This window comes from Diaphorina citri, unplaced genomic scaffold, assembly GCF_000475195.1.
Source record: "Diaphorina citri unplaced genomic scaffold, Diaci psyllid genome assembly version 1.1 scaffold626, whole genome shotgun sequence".
Taxonomy (NCBI): Eukaryota; Metazoa; Arthropoda; class Insecta; order Hemiptera; family Psyllidae; genus Diaphorina; species Diaphorina citri.
This window is the reverse complement of record NW_007378059.1, coordinates 23,693-39,080: the sequence shown is the minus strand read 5'-3', so window position 1 is coordinate 39,080 and position 15,388 is coordinate 23,693. Positions and strand designations below refer to the sequence as shown.

At 39.3% G+C, this 15,388-nt stretch overlaps 1 protein-coding gene across 1 annotated transcript in view; it reads right to left on the bottom strand.

Annotated features, from left to right (window-relative positions):
* Positions 1-13,210, bottom strand: part of LOC103510645 (centaurin-gamma-1A) — a gene marked incomplete at its 5' end in the record, with an annotated part of 37,059 nt that extends 23,849 nt beyond the window's left edge. Inside the window, 5 exon segments of the mRNA XM_026824640.1 lie at positions 763-963; positions 1,501-1,642; positions 2,177-2,387; positions 8,107-8,285; positions 12,924-13,210. Of these exon segments, the coding sequence (XP_026680441.1) occupies positions 763-963; positions 1,501-1,642; positions 2,177-2,387; positions 8,107-8,285; positions 12,924-13,210 (1,020 nt within the window).
* Positions 13,211-15,388: the final 2,178 nt, after the last annotated feature.

Below are 15,388 nucleotides of genomic sequence, written 5' to 3'. Positions count from 1 at the left end.
TCAACTCATCCGGTTTAAGGGAACTTTTGGTGGACACCTTCGTATTATTTTTTTTACTATTTATGATGTTCCACATAGCTTTGTTTGGATTATTTGAGTTTTTTATGAGGTTATCATTATGAAGAGCTTTGGCTTGTTCAATTTTTTTACGATACGTTTTACGCAACTCAGATTTTCTAGAGGCTAATCTTTCTGATGGACAGTTAGTATGGAGCTGGCTTACAAACTTTAGATCGGCCCTCAGTTGTTTCAATTCTTGAGTGAACCTGAAGCCGTTGGGTTTGTTGGTAAGTAGTTTTGATTTAAGGGGAAAAGCTATAGCTGCTGCGTCTGAAAGTGTGGTCAAATCACCACATGGTGAGGTGTTGACTAATCTCATTTGCGCCAAGTCTCCTGAGGAAGCAAAAAGAGAGAGTTAGGCTGGTATTTGAGGTCCCGGGTTCGATACCTACGATCGACAAAAAATAAAATAATAATAATAATGATTGAACTCATATTTCGATTGCAAATATTTCGACCAGTCACGTTCTGGTGTTCTCGTACATAAATGATTCTTGACCATTGATGAGGGACATACTACGGGATGGGCATATTGGGTTAAGCATGCCCAATATGCAGACCACACGGGTCTCATTCGGATACATATAAAATACACGAAACCTTGTTTAGACTGCTGGAGTAAAGGGACTTTTCAGTCTCATTCGGGCAGGATAAACAAGGTATATTCTATTCTACTACTAAATAAAAACTGAAATGTGGGGCCTGTGCAATCATTTGGACTGAAAAGCATTTGGATATAAAGGTTTCTGACGGTGGGCGTGGTCTCGTGCGGGGGAGGGGGTAAAATGAGGAGATCTTCATTGCTAGAGGGGATGGAGGGGAGGGAGGGGTGATTGTCCTTGAGCAGTTCGAACGAGGTGAGCATGACCTTGTCCGCACAACGCTTGTCCTTGCTTTGGAAACCTGAGGAAGCAAAAAGAGAGAGTTAGGCTGGTATTTGAGGTCCCGGGTTCGATACCTACGATCGACAAAAAATAAAATAATAATAATGATTGAACTCATATTTCGATTGCAAATATTTCGACCAGTCACGTTCTGGTGTTCTCGTACATAAAGGATTCTTGACCATTGATGAGGGACAGACGTACTACGGGATGGGCATATTGGGCATGCTTAAATACAGACCACACGGGTCTCATTCGGATACATATAAAATACACGAAACCTTGTTTAGGCTGCTGGAGTAAAGGGACTTTTCAGTCTCATTCGGGCAGGATAAACAAGGTATATTCTATTCTACTACTAAATAAAAACTGAAATGTGGGGCCTGTGCAGAAAAATCATTTGGACTGAAAAGTATTTGGATAAGAAGGTTTCTGGGGCCTGTTTTACGAAAGACTTTTCATTTTCTGGGCGAAGCGAGTGGTGAAAAGTGGGGTGCCTACTGGGAGTGCGGAGTCTTTCGCGGAATGGGCCGCTGACCTTCCTAGTCATACTTACTTGAGATGGAGATGTTGGTTAGAGCCTCATTGATGCCATTGGTGGACGGGACGGATTTGCAGCCCTTGGGTTTGAGACCGGGGATCTTAACGGTAACGTACTGCAGGGGGATCTCCTTGCCATGGACATCCTCCATGTAATCCTGAAATAAGAAACAGATTAATAAGATCGATCTTAATATCTTAATGAATGAACAAAGTGAGTACAAAGTTTTAGCTCCACCATTTTTCATTTACCCATTCTGACACATATTTATAGGTCGGTAGTTTATTTATTTATATTTTATTTTATAAGTTTCCATTTATTGGTTTTTCAGAACAATTCTCTCATCAAAATAAATTGTTAACAAATGGTATACCCATCCGTAAAAGCCGGAGCTTGTGCCACGGATAGGGAGAAGTTTAGTGGTCAACATGATCGCCTGATAAAATGGAGTGCAAGGGTTCAATCCTAGCTGAGGTATGAAATTTTGTCCTCAATATAGATAATTTGACTTATGTGATAATTTTTTAATGTCTTCAGTCCTTTTCAGTTAAGGGACTTTTCAGACCTGACCCAGTTAGGATAACCAAGGTACCAATATTGTATTCAATGTTCTATGGAGGTAGGACTTTATTGTTAAAACTCCTTCAATTAAATGGATTTTTTTTACCACTATCGGGAATCGAACACTCACGTGTAGACTAGGATGGTAGGTCATCTTGCCGTCATCGCACAGGGTGACGTATTTCTTCTTCCACTCCTTGTTCAGTCCCTTGCTACTCTTCTTGTACAGATACCCCTGCTTGAGAGGGATAGCACGGCCGCTCCCCAGCTCTCCATTGCGAAGCTTCTCCTCGTTCTTTTTCGACGAGGGAGTAAACAGGTTGGACCTCCGTCGTGTTTTTCTGCGGGAGAAAATATCGGAAATTATTAAGTGTGCAGTTTTTACTTTCCTTATCCTATAGGAAGGAAAGTAATGTAATCGAGTTTTTTTTTTCGAAGAGATTTGATAGAGGGAACTGTAACTGCTAAGGTCTTATCGTCCCGAAAACGAAGAGAGAAGGAAGGCAGGATAAAATCCCCTATTGAAAATTAATAAATTATAATACCTAATTTTTTTAAGAGAAAGCTAACCACCCGCGACCTAGCGCTTAACTTTTAAAAGGCAGTCGCAGCAGATATTGAAGTTCAAATAGGTAAACTCAAACTAGGTTGGTTGAGGATAATATGGATCGACCAGGATTACTATATACAACGATGTAAATTAATTTAGATTTGCCATAGATTTCACTTGTCTTTTTCCGCACAGACGATAATATATTAGGAGGTAGTAAAGCCTAATCTAAATCGCTAACAGAAAAGAAGACTTATACGTATAAGAGGGGTAGAAAAAAGGCGCCATTCAAACTCGATATTTAAAGTAGGGAGGGAGGCAGGAATACAGGAAGAAGAAGGAGGGGGGGAGAGAGGGGGAGAGAGGGAGAGAGAGAGAGAGGGAGAGAGAGAGGAAGGGAAAGGAAGAGGAAGGGAAAGAGGGAGAAGGAAGGAAATGTGAGAGAGATAATATATGAAGAGGGACAAAAAACAAAGGGAGAGAGCGTGCTAGAAAGGGAAGAAACATGATAATAATTAGGGAAATATTTCAAGTGGGTTGTTCATACTTATAACATAGGGAGATAAGGAGAGGGAGGAAGAGTAGGAGGGAGGGAAGAAAGAGGAATAGGGGAAGAATAAGAGAGAGAGAGGAAGAGTGAGATAGTAGGAGGGGGGAGGGAGAGAGAGAGGGAGAGAGGGGGGATGAGTAAGAGGGAGGGAGGCGGAAGGGGGCGATAGAGTGGGAGGTAGAAATGTTGTAGCAAGTATACAGAGACAAAAGAGTCGAGTATAATATTCTGAAGTGCTATGTATACAGGGTCTCCACATACCAAGTGGAGAAAGCAATGAAAGCATAATTAAAATGTCTTTTAGGTTATCTACTATCTACATAGGTATGTATGTATATGCAAAGGGTTTTTTGCCTTTGTTTGTATGCAAATAGCTATGTAATTTGATACTTCTTTTCATGCTATGATATTGGAACATTTTATTATTTAATAACATAGATACCTATATTTTTTCATTATTAGTAAAAGAAATACATACCTATTATGTATGTGCATTAAAAAAAGTAAATTTATTATCTACTTACTGATGGTGTTTTACATAAAGCTAAATCAAAATTTTGAAGGTGTACCTTCAAAATCAAGCCCCCCCAAAAATTTAGGCAAGAACCGCCTATGATAATAATTAGGGAAATATTTCAAGTGGGTTGTTCATACTTATAACACAGGGAGATAAAAGAAGATAGAGAGAGGGGGGATGAGTAAGAGGGAGGGAGGGGGAAGGGGGCGATAGAGTGGGAGGTAGAAATGTTGTAGCAAGTATACAGAGACCAAAGAGTCGAGTATAATATTCTGAAGTGCTATGTATACAGGGTCTCCACATACCAAGTGGAGAAAGCAATGAAAGCATAATTAAAATGTCTTTTAGGTTATCTACTATCTACATAGGTATGTATGTATATGCAAAGGGTTTTTTGCCTTTGTTTGTATGCAAATAGCTATATGTAATTTGATACTTCTTTTCATGCTATGATATTGCAACATTTTATTATTTAATAACGTAGATATATTTTTTCATTATTAGTAAAAGAAATACATACCTATTATGTATGTGCATTAAAAAAGTAAATTTATTATCTACTTACTGATGGTGTATCAGCTAACCTTCTTGTATAATAAAATTATTACGTACCTTCCATTAAAAGTTACCTAATGTTTTATTACCAATTTAAAACCTATTAAAACTCATCTATTTATCGTATTCCTGAGTTTAATTACTTCCTAGTGCTCCTGTGTGATCCAAGTTCCCTTGAATTCCAAACTCGAATAGTTTAAAAATACATAGCTGTGTAATTATTATCTTAAATATAAATGGGATATCAAAATACAAATCTAGAATAATTTTAAATACGTATCTAATTATTATAATTAGTTTCCTAGCAGCCTCCAAGTTACATGACCTGCCTTGAAATGACTACCTATAAACCACAAAAATACAAGGTGATATCAGGATCTTCAGTCAGACTTACTTCTAAATTATACGACTAGTATCTATCATGAAGAAAAATATTCATCTAAACTCGATAAAATAAGAGGGAACAAAATAAAATAAAACGAATTAAGCAAAACACCAGAACAAACAAACAGAATTAGAAAATAAACACCGCGAAAGAAATTGCAAAAATCGAGTTTCCCCTGAGGAGGATGGAGGAGAAAGCAAAATTCGCAATTTACCTGACTTTAACAAGATTACAAATCTTCATCCGAGTGAAAACAAAATCTCCAGACAGGAAAAATGAGAGAAAATCTGCAGTCTCGTCAAAAATTAGAAAATTACAAAGTTAATAAAACGTGGAATGGAAAAAAACCTTGAAGAAATGGAAAAATAAAGAAACTTATTGTACGTATATCTAATAGAAAGTATATAAACAAGAAGAACTGATTTTATTGTATCTACGTAGATATTATAAAAAGTAAAAAAAAAAAGAGAAAAGACTGGCAAAAAAATGGCAATTTTTACCGCAAAATTTAACGAGAAAAAAAGTTTGCACGAAAAGCCACGTAAGATTTTAAACGCGGGAGGATTTTCACTAAGAGTATAATGAACCTTCTGTTTAAAAAGTTTTAAACAATACGCAAAGTTTTCCTTCCGCCCTACCAAGTTTCCCTCCCTCAGTCCACCCCAATACCTCACCCCATCCCAAGATCCATGGGCTCTCTCCCCTCCTCCCCTATTCTGTTTTCCCTTTTCCCCTCCCCTCTATTGCCAACGTTCCCCTCCATTTCGTAGAGTTCTTCCCTCCCTCAGTCCACCTTCTACCCCCACCCCAAGATGGGCTCTCTCTCCCTAACCCCCAAACCCTCCCATTCTATTGTTTCCTCCCTCTTTCTCTCTATTTGTCCTTCTCTCCATCTTCCTGTTCTGTCCATTGCCAACGTTCCCCTCCATTTCGTAGAGTTCTTCCCTCCCTCAGTCCACCTTCTACCCCCACACCAAGATGGGCTCTCTCTCCCCTAACCCTCCTGATTCTATTGTTTCCTACCTCTTTCCTTCCATTTGATAGTGTTTCTCCCTCTCTATTTTGGACTTTCTCCCCTCTACTGTTCTATCCCTTTCTCTCCCACCCGATGCGGGGGCTCTTTCTGTCTCTCTTCCTTATGCCCCTTCACCCCCTCCTCTGTGGTGCTCTCTCCGTCTCTCTCTTCTGCCACGTGAAGCGCAAGCTCTCTCTTTCTCTCTTCACCCCCCAATCAATAGGAGTGTGAGGTGAGTGCTCTCTGTCTCTCTCATTTTATTTCTCTTTCCGTCTCTCTCGCTCTCACTCTGTACATATATGTCTCTCTCACCACCACGTGTGTAAGAGGGGAAAATGCGTCTTTTTTCGCAAAAGATAAATTGAACTACGTACGTTAAGCGTGGTGCATATCTTGTACCCACCACTAGGCGCCAAGTTACCCGCCTTCTCAGACTCCTCACTTTAACCTCACTCAGCATGAGTAAGGCCAGTAGAAAACGAGTGCCCGAGAACGTATCAGTTAGGGCTAAAATCCGCCCCGGCGAAGAATCGAACCTGTGGCCTAGCGCTTACAAGGCAGACGTGCTACCAACCAAGCTAACTAGGCTGGCCTTTCTGGAGGAAGCTGCAAGTGTTGCACGCAGCATATATTTGGTAAGACCAGTCCCTATACGTCTACGCCCTAGGCAGCCCCTAGGCCACGGATGGAAATAGACATCGCATCGATTGGTTATTAAAATAGTTTAAATAGAGACCTACGATTGACTCTGTCATTACGTAATCAACAGTAATAGAACTATACCTAGTAAAATGTAGTACAGTAATAGACTGAAACTATACAGGGTGTTCCATTTAAAACTGCCCCATAGGAAATTGACCCGTAAAATCTTTATTACAATTAGCCTTTACTCCTTAAAAGTCCCCAGAACAGTTAAGTAAGCAAGGTCTTTTCTTTTGAATTGTTACTGATACATGTATTAATTTTTAACCCATCATACGTAATCAACAGTAATAGAACTATACCTAGTAAAATGTAGTACAGTAATAGACTGAAACTATACAGGGTGTTCCATTTAAAACTGCTCCATAGGAAATTGACCCGTAAAATCTTTATTACAATGAGCATTTACTCCATAAAGAACAGTTAAGTAAACTAGGTCTTTTCTTTTGAATTGTTACTGAATACTGATACATGTATTAATTTTTAACCCATCAAATATTCGGGACCTTGTTTAGACTGCTAGGGTAAAGGGACTTTTCAGCTATATTCGGGCAGGATAAACAAGGTATCTTCTATTCTATTCTAAGCTTTGTTAAACACTACCCGATTCACGGTTAAGGAGTTACACCTACACGGTTTGGTATCCTATGGGGCAGGTTGAACACCCTGTAGGTAGAGCAATATGAATGTCTTGTAATGTGTGTGTGAACGGATCAGGTGATATTATCTAATAGCATGCCAGACCTATAACTGATAGTATGTCTACTGTCTACATTACCAATATCTCATAGTATGCCTATTATCTTATAGTATGTCTATGTTGTCTGTAGGTTATTCTGATATAGTAATACGATTACACTAAGGTATATGTCAACTATATTAATGCTCAAGACTATTATCTCATAGTACGTCTATATCTAGGTACAGGTATAGTTTGATCTATTCTTTTAGCATGTCTATTATCTCATAGTATGTCTATAGGTTTATTCTGATGGTAATACGATTACACTAAGGTATATGTCAACTATTAATGTTCAATACTATTAACTCATAGTACGTCTATATCTTGTGGTAACTGGTTCTAAACAGAGGGGCGTGCGACCAGAGGGTTCCTTCGGGCATAACGCTCTTGGCGCAAATCCTCAACAGAAATATTCTAACACCTGCGACTCGATATCTAGAACACCTGGCTGGTACCAAGAGATAACGCCAGGGTATCTAGAATCTACTGCTGCTGGGTGAGTTGAGATTTGATTTTGATTGGGATCAGGGAATCAGTTCCAGTTGAGGGATTTTGGAAGATTTTTTGTTGGTATGGTGCTAAGTATGGCACGCGTGTACTGCATATAGTCCACAGAGTCACAGAGAGATTCTACCCATGAGGGTAGGTCTTATCCAGTGAATTTTGGGGCCAATAACCAGACGAATTTTGTGTTCGTAAATTTCAGGTCCATTGGTGTGAAGTGTGAAATTTCCCTATAAATTTAAATGAATGAATGGATGATTGCACAACTAGGTATTGCTCAATTTTTGAGCTATTACCTGTTTCTGGCAATGGCAAGGTTTTTTAAATTCCTGCATCAGTAATTCTTTCACACAACAAGCAGCGCAAATAGTAATCTTCAAAAATACTATGAATTATTATGGTTTTATTGGTAAAAGAATAATAATCGAAAATTTCCAACTGTTTAGATCACCGCGGCCGCGGTTTCCAAGGTTTTTCGTTCGTTCAATACAAAAACGACTTCCTACAGAATCATATACAACTTCCTTACAAGACACCAACTCAAGACCCACTGCACTGTCTGGAGAACTGAAACCCTCCCGATACATAAAGGTGTCCAGTGCCCACTTCCCAGTTCTTTGTTCAGTACAGTCATCATCAGAAGAGTTATTACACGAGGCCCACTCAGTTTTTGGTTCAAAACTTGTTCTGAGCACTGGGTGTCGCCTTGCACTGGTAGTCTGTGGTCATAATATGAATGAGTAACAAGTTTTTTAAGACTTGCAAGGGACGAATTCTATTCGAAACAGATAAGGTTCGTTCTCGGAACGGCTGACTTTCCACTAACGAGTCAGCTGCGGCTGACTTTCTCCCATCCTGTCTTCCTTCTCTCTTCGCTTTCGGGACGATAAGACTTTAGAGGTTAGGGTTTCCTCTATGAAACCTCTTAAAAACATACTTTCCTTCCTATACGATAAGAAAAGTAAAAAGCCAGTTTCCAAATTCCACAAAGCCACTTTCGGAACAGTCTGTGACAAGTGGAGCTAGTGAGAGTTCCCTAGTTCCCTCTACAATGTAACTCTGCTAAATTCGTGCTCTGTGGTTAACAAGAGGCACTCAGACATTCAAATGAAAGCTAATTACGGTCGGAGTTTAACATATGTTTTGAGGGCACGAGACGCAACATATGTTGATGTGATCACATGTTGTGCTCATTACAGTCATTGTGTCTGTGCATGATGACTATGAACATCAGCTCGAATAGGTTTGGGTGTTTTCGCTAAATTGAAAATTATATTGACCTTGAATTAATTTTTGCGTCGAACACAATTTAGATATACGTACATCTCCATTTGCAAATTACAAATTAATGTCTAGGTGTCTCGAATCACGAGTGAAGGATTTATTTTTATGGCTGACACCTTCTATCTTCCATTGTATTCATGCATAAAGTCTTTTAATAGTCTTAATGGATGTGGTAACTGGTTCTAAACAGAGGGGCGTGCGACCAGAGGGTTCCTTCGGGCATAACGCTCTTGGCGCAAATCCTCAACAGAAATATCCTAACACCTGCGACTCGATATCTAGAACACCTGGCTGGTACCAAGAGATAACGCCAGGGTATCTAGAACCTACTGCTGGGTGAGTTGAGATTTGATTTTGATTGGGATCAGGGAATCAGTTCCAGTTGAGGGATTTTGGAAGATTTTTTGTTGGTATGGTGCTAAGTATGGCACGCGTGTACTGCATATAGTCCACAGAGAGATTCTACCCAAGAGGGCAGGTCTTATCCAGTGAATTTTGGGGCCAATAACCAGACGAATTTTGTGTTCGTAAATTTAAGGTCCATTGGTGTGAAGTGTGAAGTTTCCCTATAAATTTAAATGAATGAATGGATGATTGCACACCTAGGTATTGCTCAATTTTTGAGCTATTACCTGTTTCTGGCAATGGCAAGGTTTCTTAAATTCCCGCGTCAGTTTTTCTTTCACACCACAAGCAGCGCAAATAGTAATCTTCAAAAATACTACTAATTATTATGGTTTTATTGGTTAAAGAATAATAATCGAAATTTCCAACTGTTTAGATCACTGTGGTTTCCAAGGTTTTTCGTTCGTTCAATACAAAAACCATACACGACTTCCTACAGAATCACTGTTTCCTAGCTCTTTCCTTCCATTTGATAGTGTTTCTCCCTCTCTATTTTGGACTTTCTCCCCTCTACTGTTCTATCCCTCTCTCTCCCACCCGATGCGGGGGCTCTTTCTGTCTCTCTTCCTTATACCCCTTCACCTCAGGATAAACAAGGTATCTTCTATTCTATTCTAAGCTTTGTTAAACACTACCCGATTCACGGTTAAGGAGTTACACCTACACGGTTTGATATCCTATGGGGCAGTTTTAGGTTGAACACCCTGTAGGTAGATAGGTACTTAGTAAAATGAACACCCTGTATGTAGATATAGATAGGTAAAATGAAGTAATGAGAAAATCACCTAGTAGAATTACTCGCAGGCAATATGAATGTCTTGTAATGTGTGTGTGAACGGATCAGGTGATATTATCTAATAGCATGCCAGACCTATAACTGATAGTATGTCTACATTACCAATATCCCATAGTATGCCTATTATCTTATAGTATGTCTATATTGTCTATAGGTTTATTCTGATATAGTAATACGATTACACTAAGGTATATGTCAACTATATTAATGCTCAATACTATTATCTCATAGTACGTCTATGTCTACAGGTATAGTTTGATCTATTCTTTTAGCATGTCTATTATCTCATAGTATGTCTATAGGTTTATTCTGATGGTAATACGATTACACTAAGGTATATGTTAACTATTGATGTTCAATACTATTATCTCATAGTACGTCTATATCATATTCTGATATAGTAATACGATTACACTAAGGTATATGTCAACTATATTAATGCTCAAGACTATTATCTCATAGTACGTCTATATCTACAGGTACAGTTTGATCTATTCTTTTAGCATGTCTATTATCTCATAGTATGTCTATAGGTTTATTCTGATGGTAATATATAATACGATTACACTAAGATATATGTTAACTATTAATGTTCAATACTATTAACTCATAGTACGTCTATATCTACAGGTATAGTTTGATCTATTCTTTTAGCATGTCTATTATCTCATAGTATTCCTGTACGCTCTATGTTCAATATAGGTAACGCTGGTAACGCCATGTATTGATTTATGTCCCATATACGAAACACGAACCCAGATCGATTTACTATGCATGAATCAGATGAGTTGGAGGCTGATGATGTTATAAGTGTGAATAATTCGAATCATGGTGTATAATCCCACTGGATGTAAATTGAACTGAAGGTCAGACCACAAATTGATCAATCCCGAATCGACCAAATTGTAGAGAATTGGATGAGAGATTGTGGGTAGATAGATTAGTAGGGAGCAGAAGGATTTGGTGGCTTTGGAAGAGAGAAAACTGTAAAAAAAGGAAACTATAAATAGTATTCCTGTACGCTCTATGTTCAATATAGGTAACGCTGGTAACGCCATGTATTGATTTATGTCCCATATACGAAACACAAACCCAGCTCGATTTACTATGCATGAATCAGATGAGTTGGAGGCTGATGATGATGATGATGATGATGATGATGATGATGATGATGATGTTATAAGTGTGAATAATTCGAATCATGTGTATAATCCCACTGGATGTAAATTGAACTGAAGGTCAGACCACAAATTGATCAATCCCGAATCGACCAAAATGTTGAGAATTGGATGAGAGATTGTCGCCTATTGCATAAAGAACAGCTTTACTTATTCCATTGCATAAGGAACATCAGGACCCTTATGTTGAAAAAGAGAGTGAAATACACCCATGTTGGTAATACGGCTATAATAACATAATTATATCTACACGTACATCGTGCAATAATTATGCTATAATTTACATAATACTGAAAGCAATAACGTTCGATTATGCTTCTGGGCGCTTCTGGCGTCCACAACTATATCCTCAATCATCATATGGCTCCATAATCTCCATATAATTGTCCCAATAATTAATGCTTCCACAGTTGCAGTACCAGCATCATGGTTATTTCTGACCCTTACTTGCAACCCTTTAGTCTGTCTGTAAACAAAATATCTCGAGAACGGTAAGAGCTAGCGACTTGAAATTTGGTAGGTATGTAGCTGTCAAATGTGACAAGGATACGACACGAAACTTTTGGTTAAGATCGGGAAACTATAACAAAGGAGGTCTTACTGTCTCGAAATCGAAAAGAGGAGGACAGGATAGAAGAAAGCCAGCTGTTCCGAGAACGAAACTGATCTCTTTAGGATAAAGTTTGCCTCGAACAGGAATCGAACCCGCAACCTGGTGCTTACAAGGCAGGCGCAGGAGTACTACCCTCCAAGCTTACTAGGATGGCTGGCCTGTTTAAACCTCCCTTTCTCCGGTGTTTTCCCTAATGTCTCGAAATCGAAAAGAGGAGGACAGGATAGAAGAAAGCCAGCTGTTCCGAGAACGAAACTTATCTCTTTAGGATAAAGTTTGCCCCGAACAGGAATCGAACCCGCAACTTGGTGCTTACAAGGCAGGCGCAGGAGTACTACCCTCCAAGCTTACTAGGATGGCTGGCCTCTTTAAACCTCCCTTTCTCCGGTGTTTTCCCTAATGTCTACTCTCCAAAACCTTCCTAACATAGGTACTCTATCACATACTCTCTTAGCATCCTTTCTTCTAAAGGTGTGTCCAAACATAGTCGACCGGCTGTCGATCGACGAGGTACGAGATAAATCTATGTTGTCGAGCCAGTGTGGACCGTTCAGTCGACATCGTCCGACGGCCAGTAGACTACGTTTGGACAATTGAACATGTGCCTCGTTATGCATGCATCTGGACATCATTTGCATAAGTGAGCTAATCTGCATACCTATACCTTCTTTTTCAAGTACATCATCATTCAGGAATTTTCCTATGCGGTGACTGATGACTTTTGCCTATTGCCCCTTCTGTTCGCCTTTCTTTGGCATCCTTCAATGGGTCTACTCTATTCTTTCAAAGTTTTTTTTTTTTCTTCGGCGACGATTTTTCTTTGGTTGATTTTACTTTTGTGTTGTTTCGAAAGACAACAAATTAGATATTAGATCACCGTCTCACGATATTATTCCCCTATTGCCCTAATGTCTACTCTCCAATACCTTCCTAACATAGGTACTCCCAATATTTTCATCACATACTCTCTTAGCATCCTTTCTTCTAAAGGTGTGTCCAAACATAGTCGACCGGCTGTCGATCGACGAGATAAATCTATGTTGTCGAGCCAGTGTGGACCGTTCAGTCGACATCGTCCGACGGCCAGTAGATTACGTTTGGATACAGCTTTAGAAAGCTCTCCTTCAAGACTCACCTGCAGTTCAGGTGGCACTCCTTCATCCCGTATTAACAATAAATGACTATGTCCATCAATCACCACCTCCTTCTTGAACCTGCCTCCCTCGGGCGATTCTTCCTGTAGGAAGGCGCCCGTCATGAAGCGATGCACCAGGGCGGACTTCCCCGATGCCAGAGACCCGACGATACCTAGCCGTAGGTCAGGTACGTCACGGGCCAGAGTGAACTCGTGTGACGTCACGAATGTGTCTGTGAACAGAGAGAAGAAGGCGGTTAGAGAACTGGCGAAACACATAGGACATATAGCACAAACGATGGCAATTTTAGGTGGTAAGATCGGTGTACCCATTGCAATGGACTAAAGTTGGCTTCTTTCTTTGGACTTTCGTTGTTGAAAGATATGTGGATATATGTGAAACTGTGTCTACAACTCTACATAAGTATATGTTTATTTAACGAGACTGTGTAAAATAGAATACAGGAAGACATAATGGCAATTTTAGGTGGTAAGATCGGTGTACCCATTGCAATGGACTAAAGTTGGCTTCTTTCTTTGGACTTTCGTTGTTGAAAGATATATGTGGATATATGTGAAACTGTGTCTACAACTCTACATAAGTATATGTTTATTTAACGAGACTGTGTAAAATAGAATACAGGAAGACATGGTTGCATTCGATTTACATACAGAATTATCAGTAAAACCATCAGTAGGGTAGTGTTGATTGATCTCGATACTAATATAAAGTCAACCTGGAGTTTGGACTCGGACTTGGGACAGTAAATAAAAGAGAAGACTTACAAAAGAACTCTTCTTTATCATGAAAGTTGTTATTGTAATTAATTTACTCCCACGTTTGTCTTACAAAAACAGACAGTCATACCCAATGGAAACAGAATACAAAACAAAACATACCTAAAATACAAAGATATAGCATGATGTCTGGTTAGTTGATATTATAGGTGTCTGGGTTCGTGTTTTGGTTCTGAGAATCAAGTAAGGAATACCTGACATGCGGTATCAAATTGTAAACATCTATCCTGTAAATTTATGTAAACATGAATAAATGGACATGTACATATCACTGTACCACTATTACTGCTCATCTTCATCTTCTTTGTTTTTCGTCAACTTCTCAATCAGCCCTAACTAGGGTCTTGCAACAAAGGAACCATTACTGCTCATAGGAAGTGATTTTATTTGACCAAGACCAGGACTTGAATCAGTTCATCCTAGAAGGAAAGCCAGTGCTACTTCACGATATGAACCAATACGTCCAAGACTCCTAGATGGAAAGACAGTGAAAACTTAAACCAGAGATACTGCTATATGATACGAATACACGATCGCACTTACAAAAGAACTCTTCTTTATCATGAAAGTTGTTATTGTAATTAATTTACTCCCACGTTTGTCTTACAAAAACAGACAGTCATACACAATGGAAACAGAATACAAAACAAAACATACCTAAAATACAAAGATATGGCATGATGTCTGGTTAGTTGATGTTATAGGTGTCTGGGTTCGTGTTTTGGACCTGAGAATCAAGTAAGGAATACCAGACATGCGGTATCAAATTGTAAACATCTATCCTGTAAATTTATGTAAACAAGAATAAATGGACATGTATTTATCACTGTACCACTATTACTGCTCATCTTCATCTTCTTTGTTTTTCGTCAACTTCTCAATCAGCCCTAACTACAACAAAGGTCCATATAACCTAACCTAACCTAACCTAACCATTACTGCTCATAGGAAGTGATTTTATTTGACCAAGACCAGGACTTGAATCAGTTCATCCTAGAAGGAAAGCCAGTGCTACTTCACAACGATATGAACCAATACGTCCAAGACTCCTAGATGGAAAGACAGTGAAAACTTAAACCAGAGATACTGCTATGATTCGAATATACGATCGTATGAACTCTCCATCTACATATTACCTATACTAGTTTAGATGATATAACCTCACTACAGGAGCTCACCGTCGTTTTGTTACGGTTACAGGGGGTAGCTATCACAAATCAAAAGATTAAATCTTTTGTACACAGAGGGGAATCGACCCGTAACCAAAATCCCGTGTGCCGTTGTGGTAACTGGTTCTAAACAGAGGGGCGTGCGACCAGAGGGTTCCTTCGGGCATAACGCTCTTGGCGCAAATCCTCAACAGAAATATTCTAACACCTGCGACTCGATATCTAGAACACCTGGCTGGTACCAAGAGATAACGCCAGGGTATCTAGAACCTACTGCTGGGTGAGTTGAGATTTGATTTTGATTGGGATCAGGGAATCAGTTCCAGTTGAGGGATTTTGGAAGATTTTTTGTTGGTATGGTGCTAAGTATGGCACGCGTGTACTGCATATAGTCCACAGAGAGATTCTACCCAAGAGGGCAGGTCTTATCCAGTGAATTTTGGG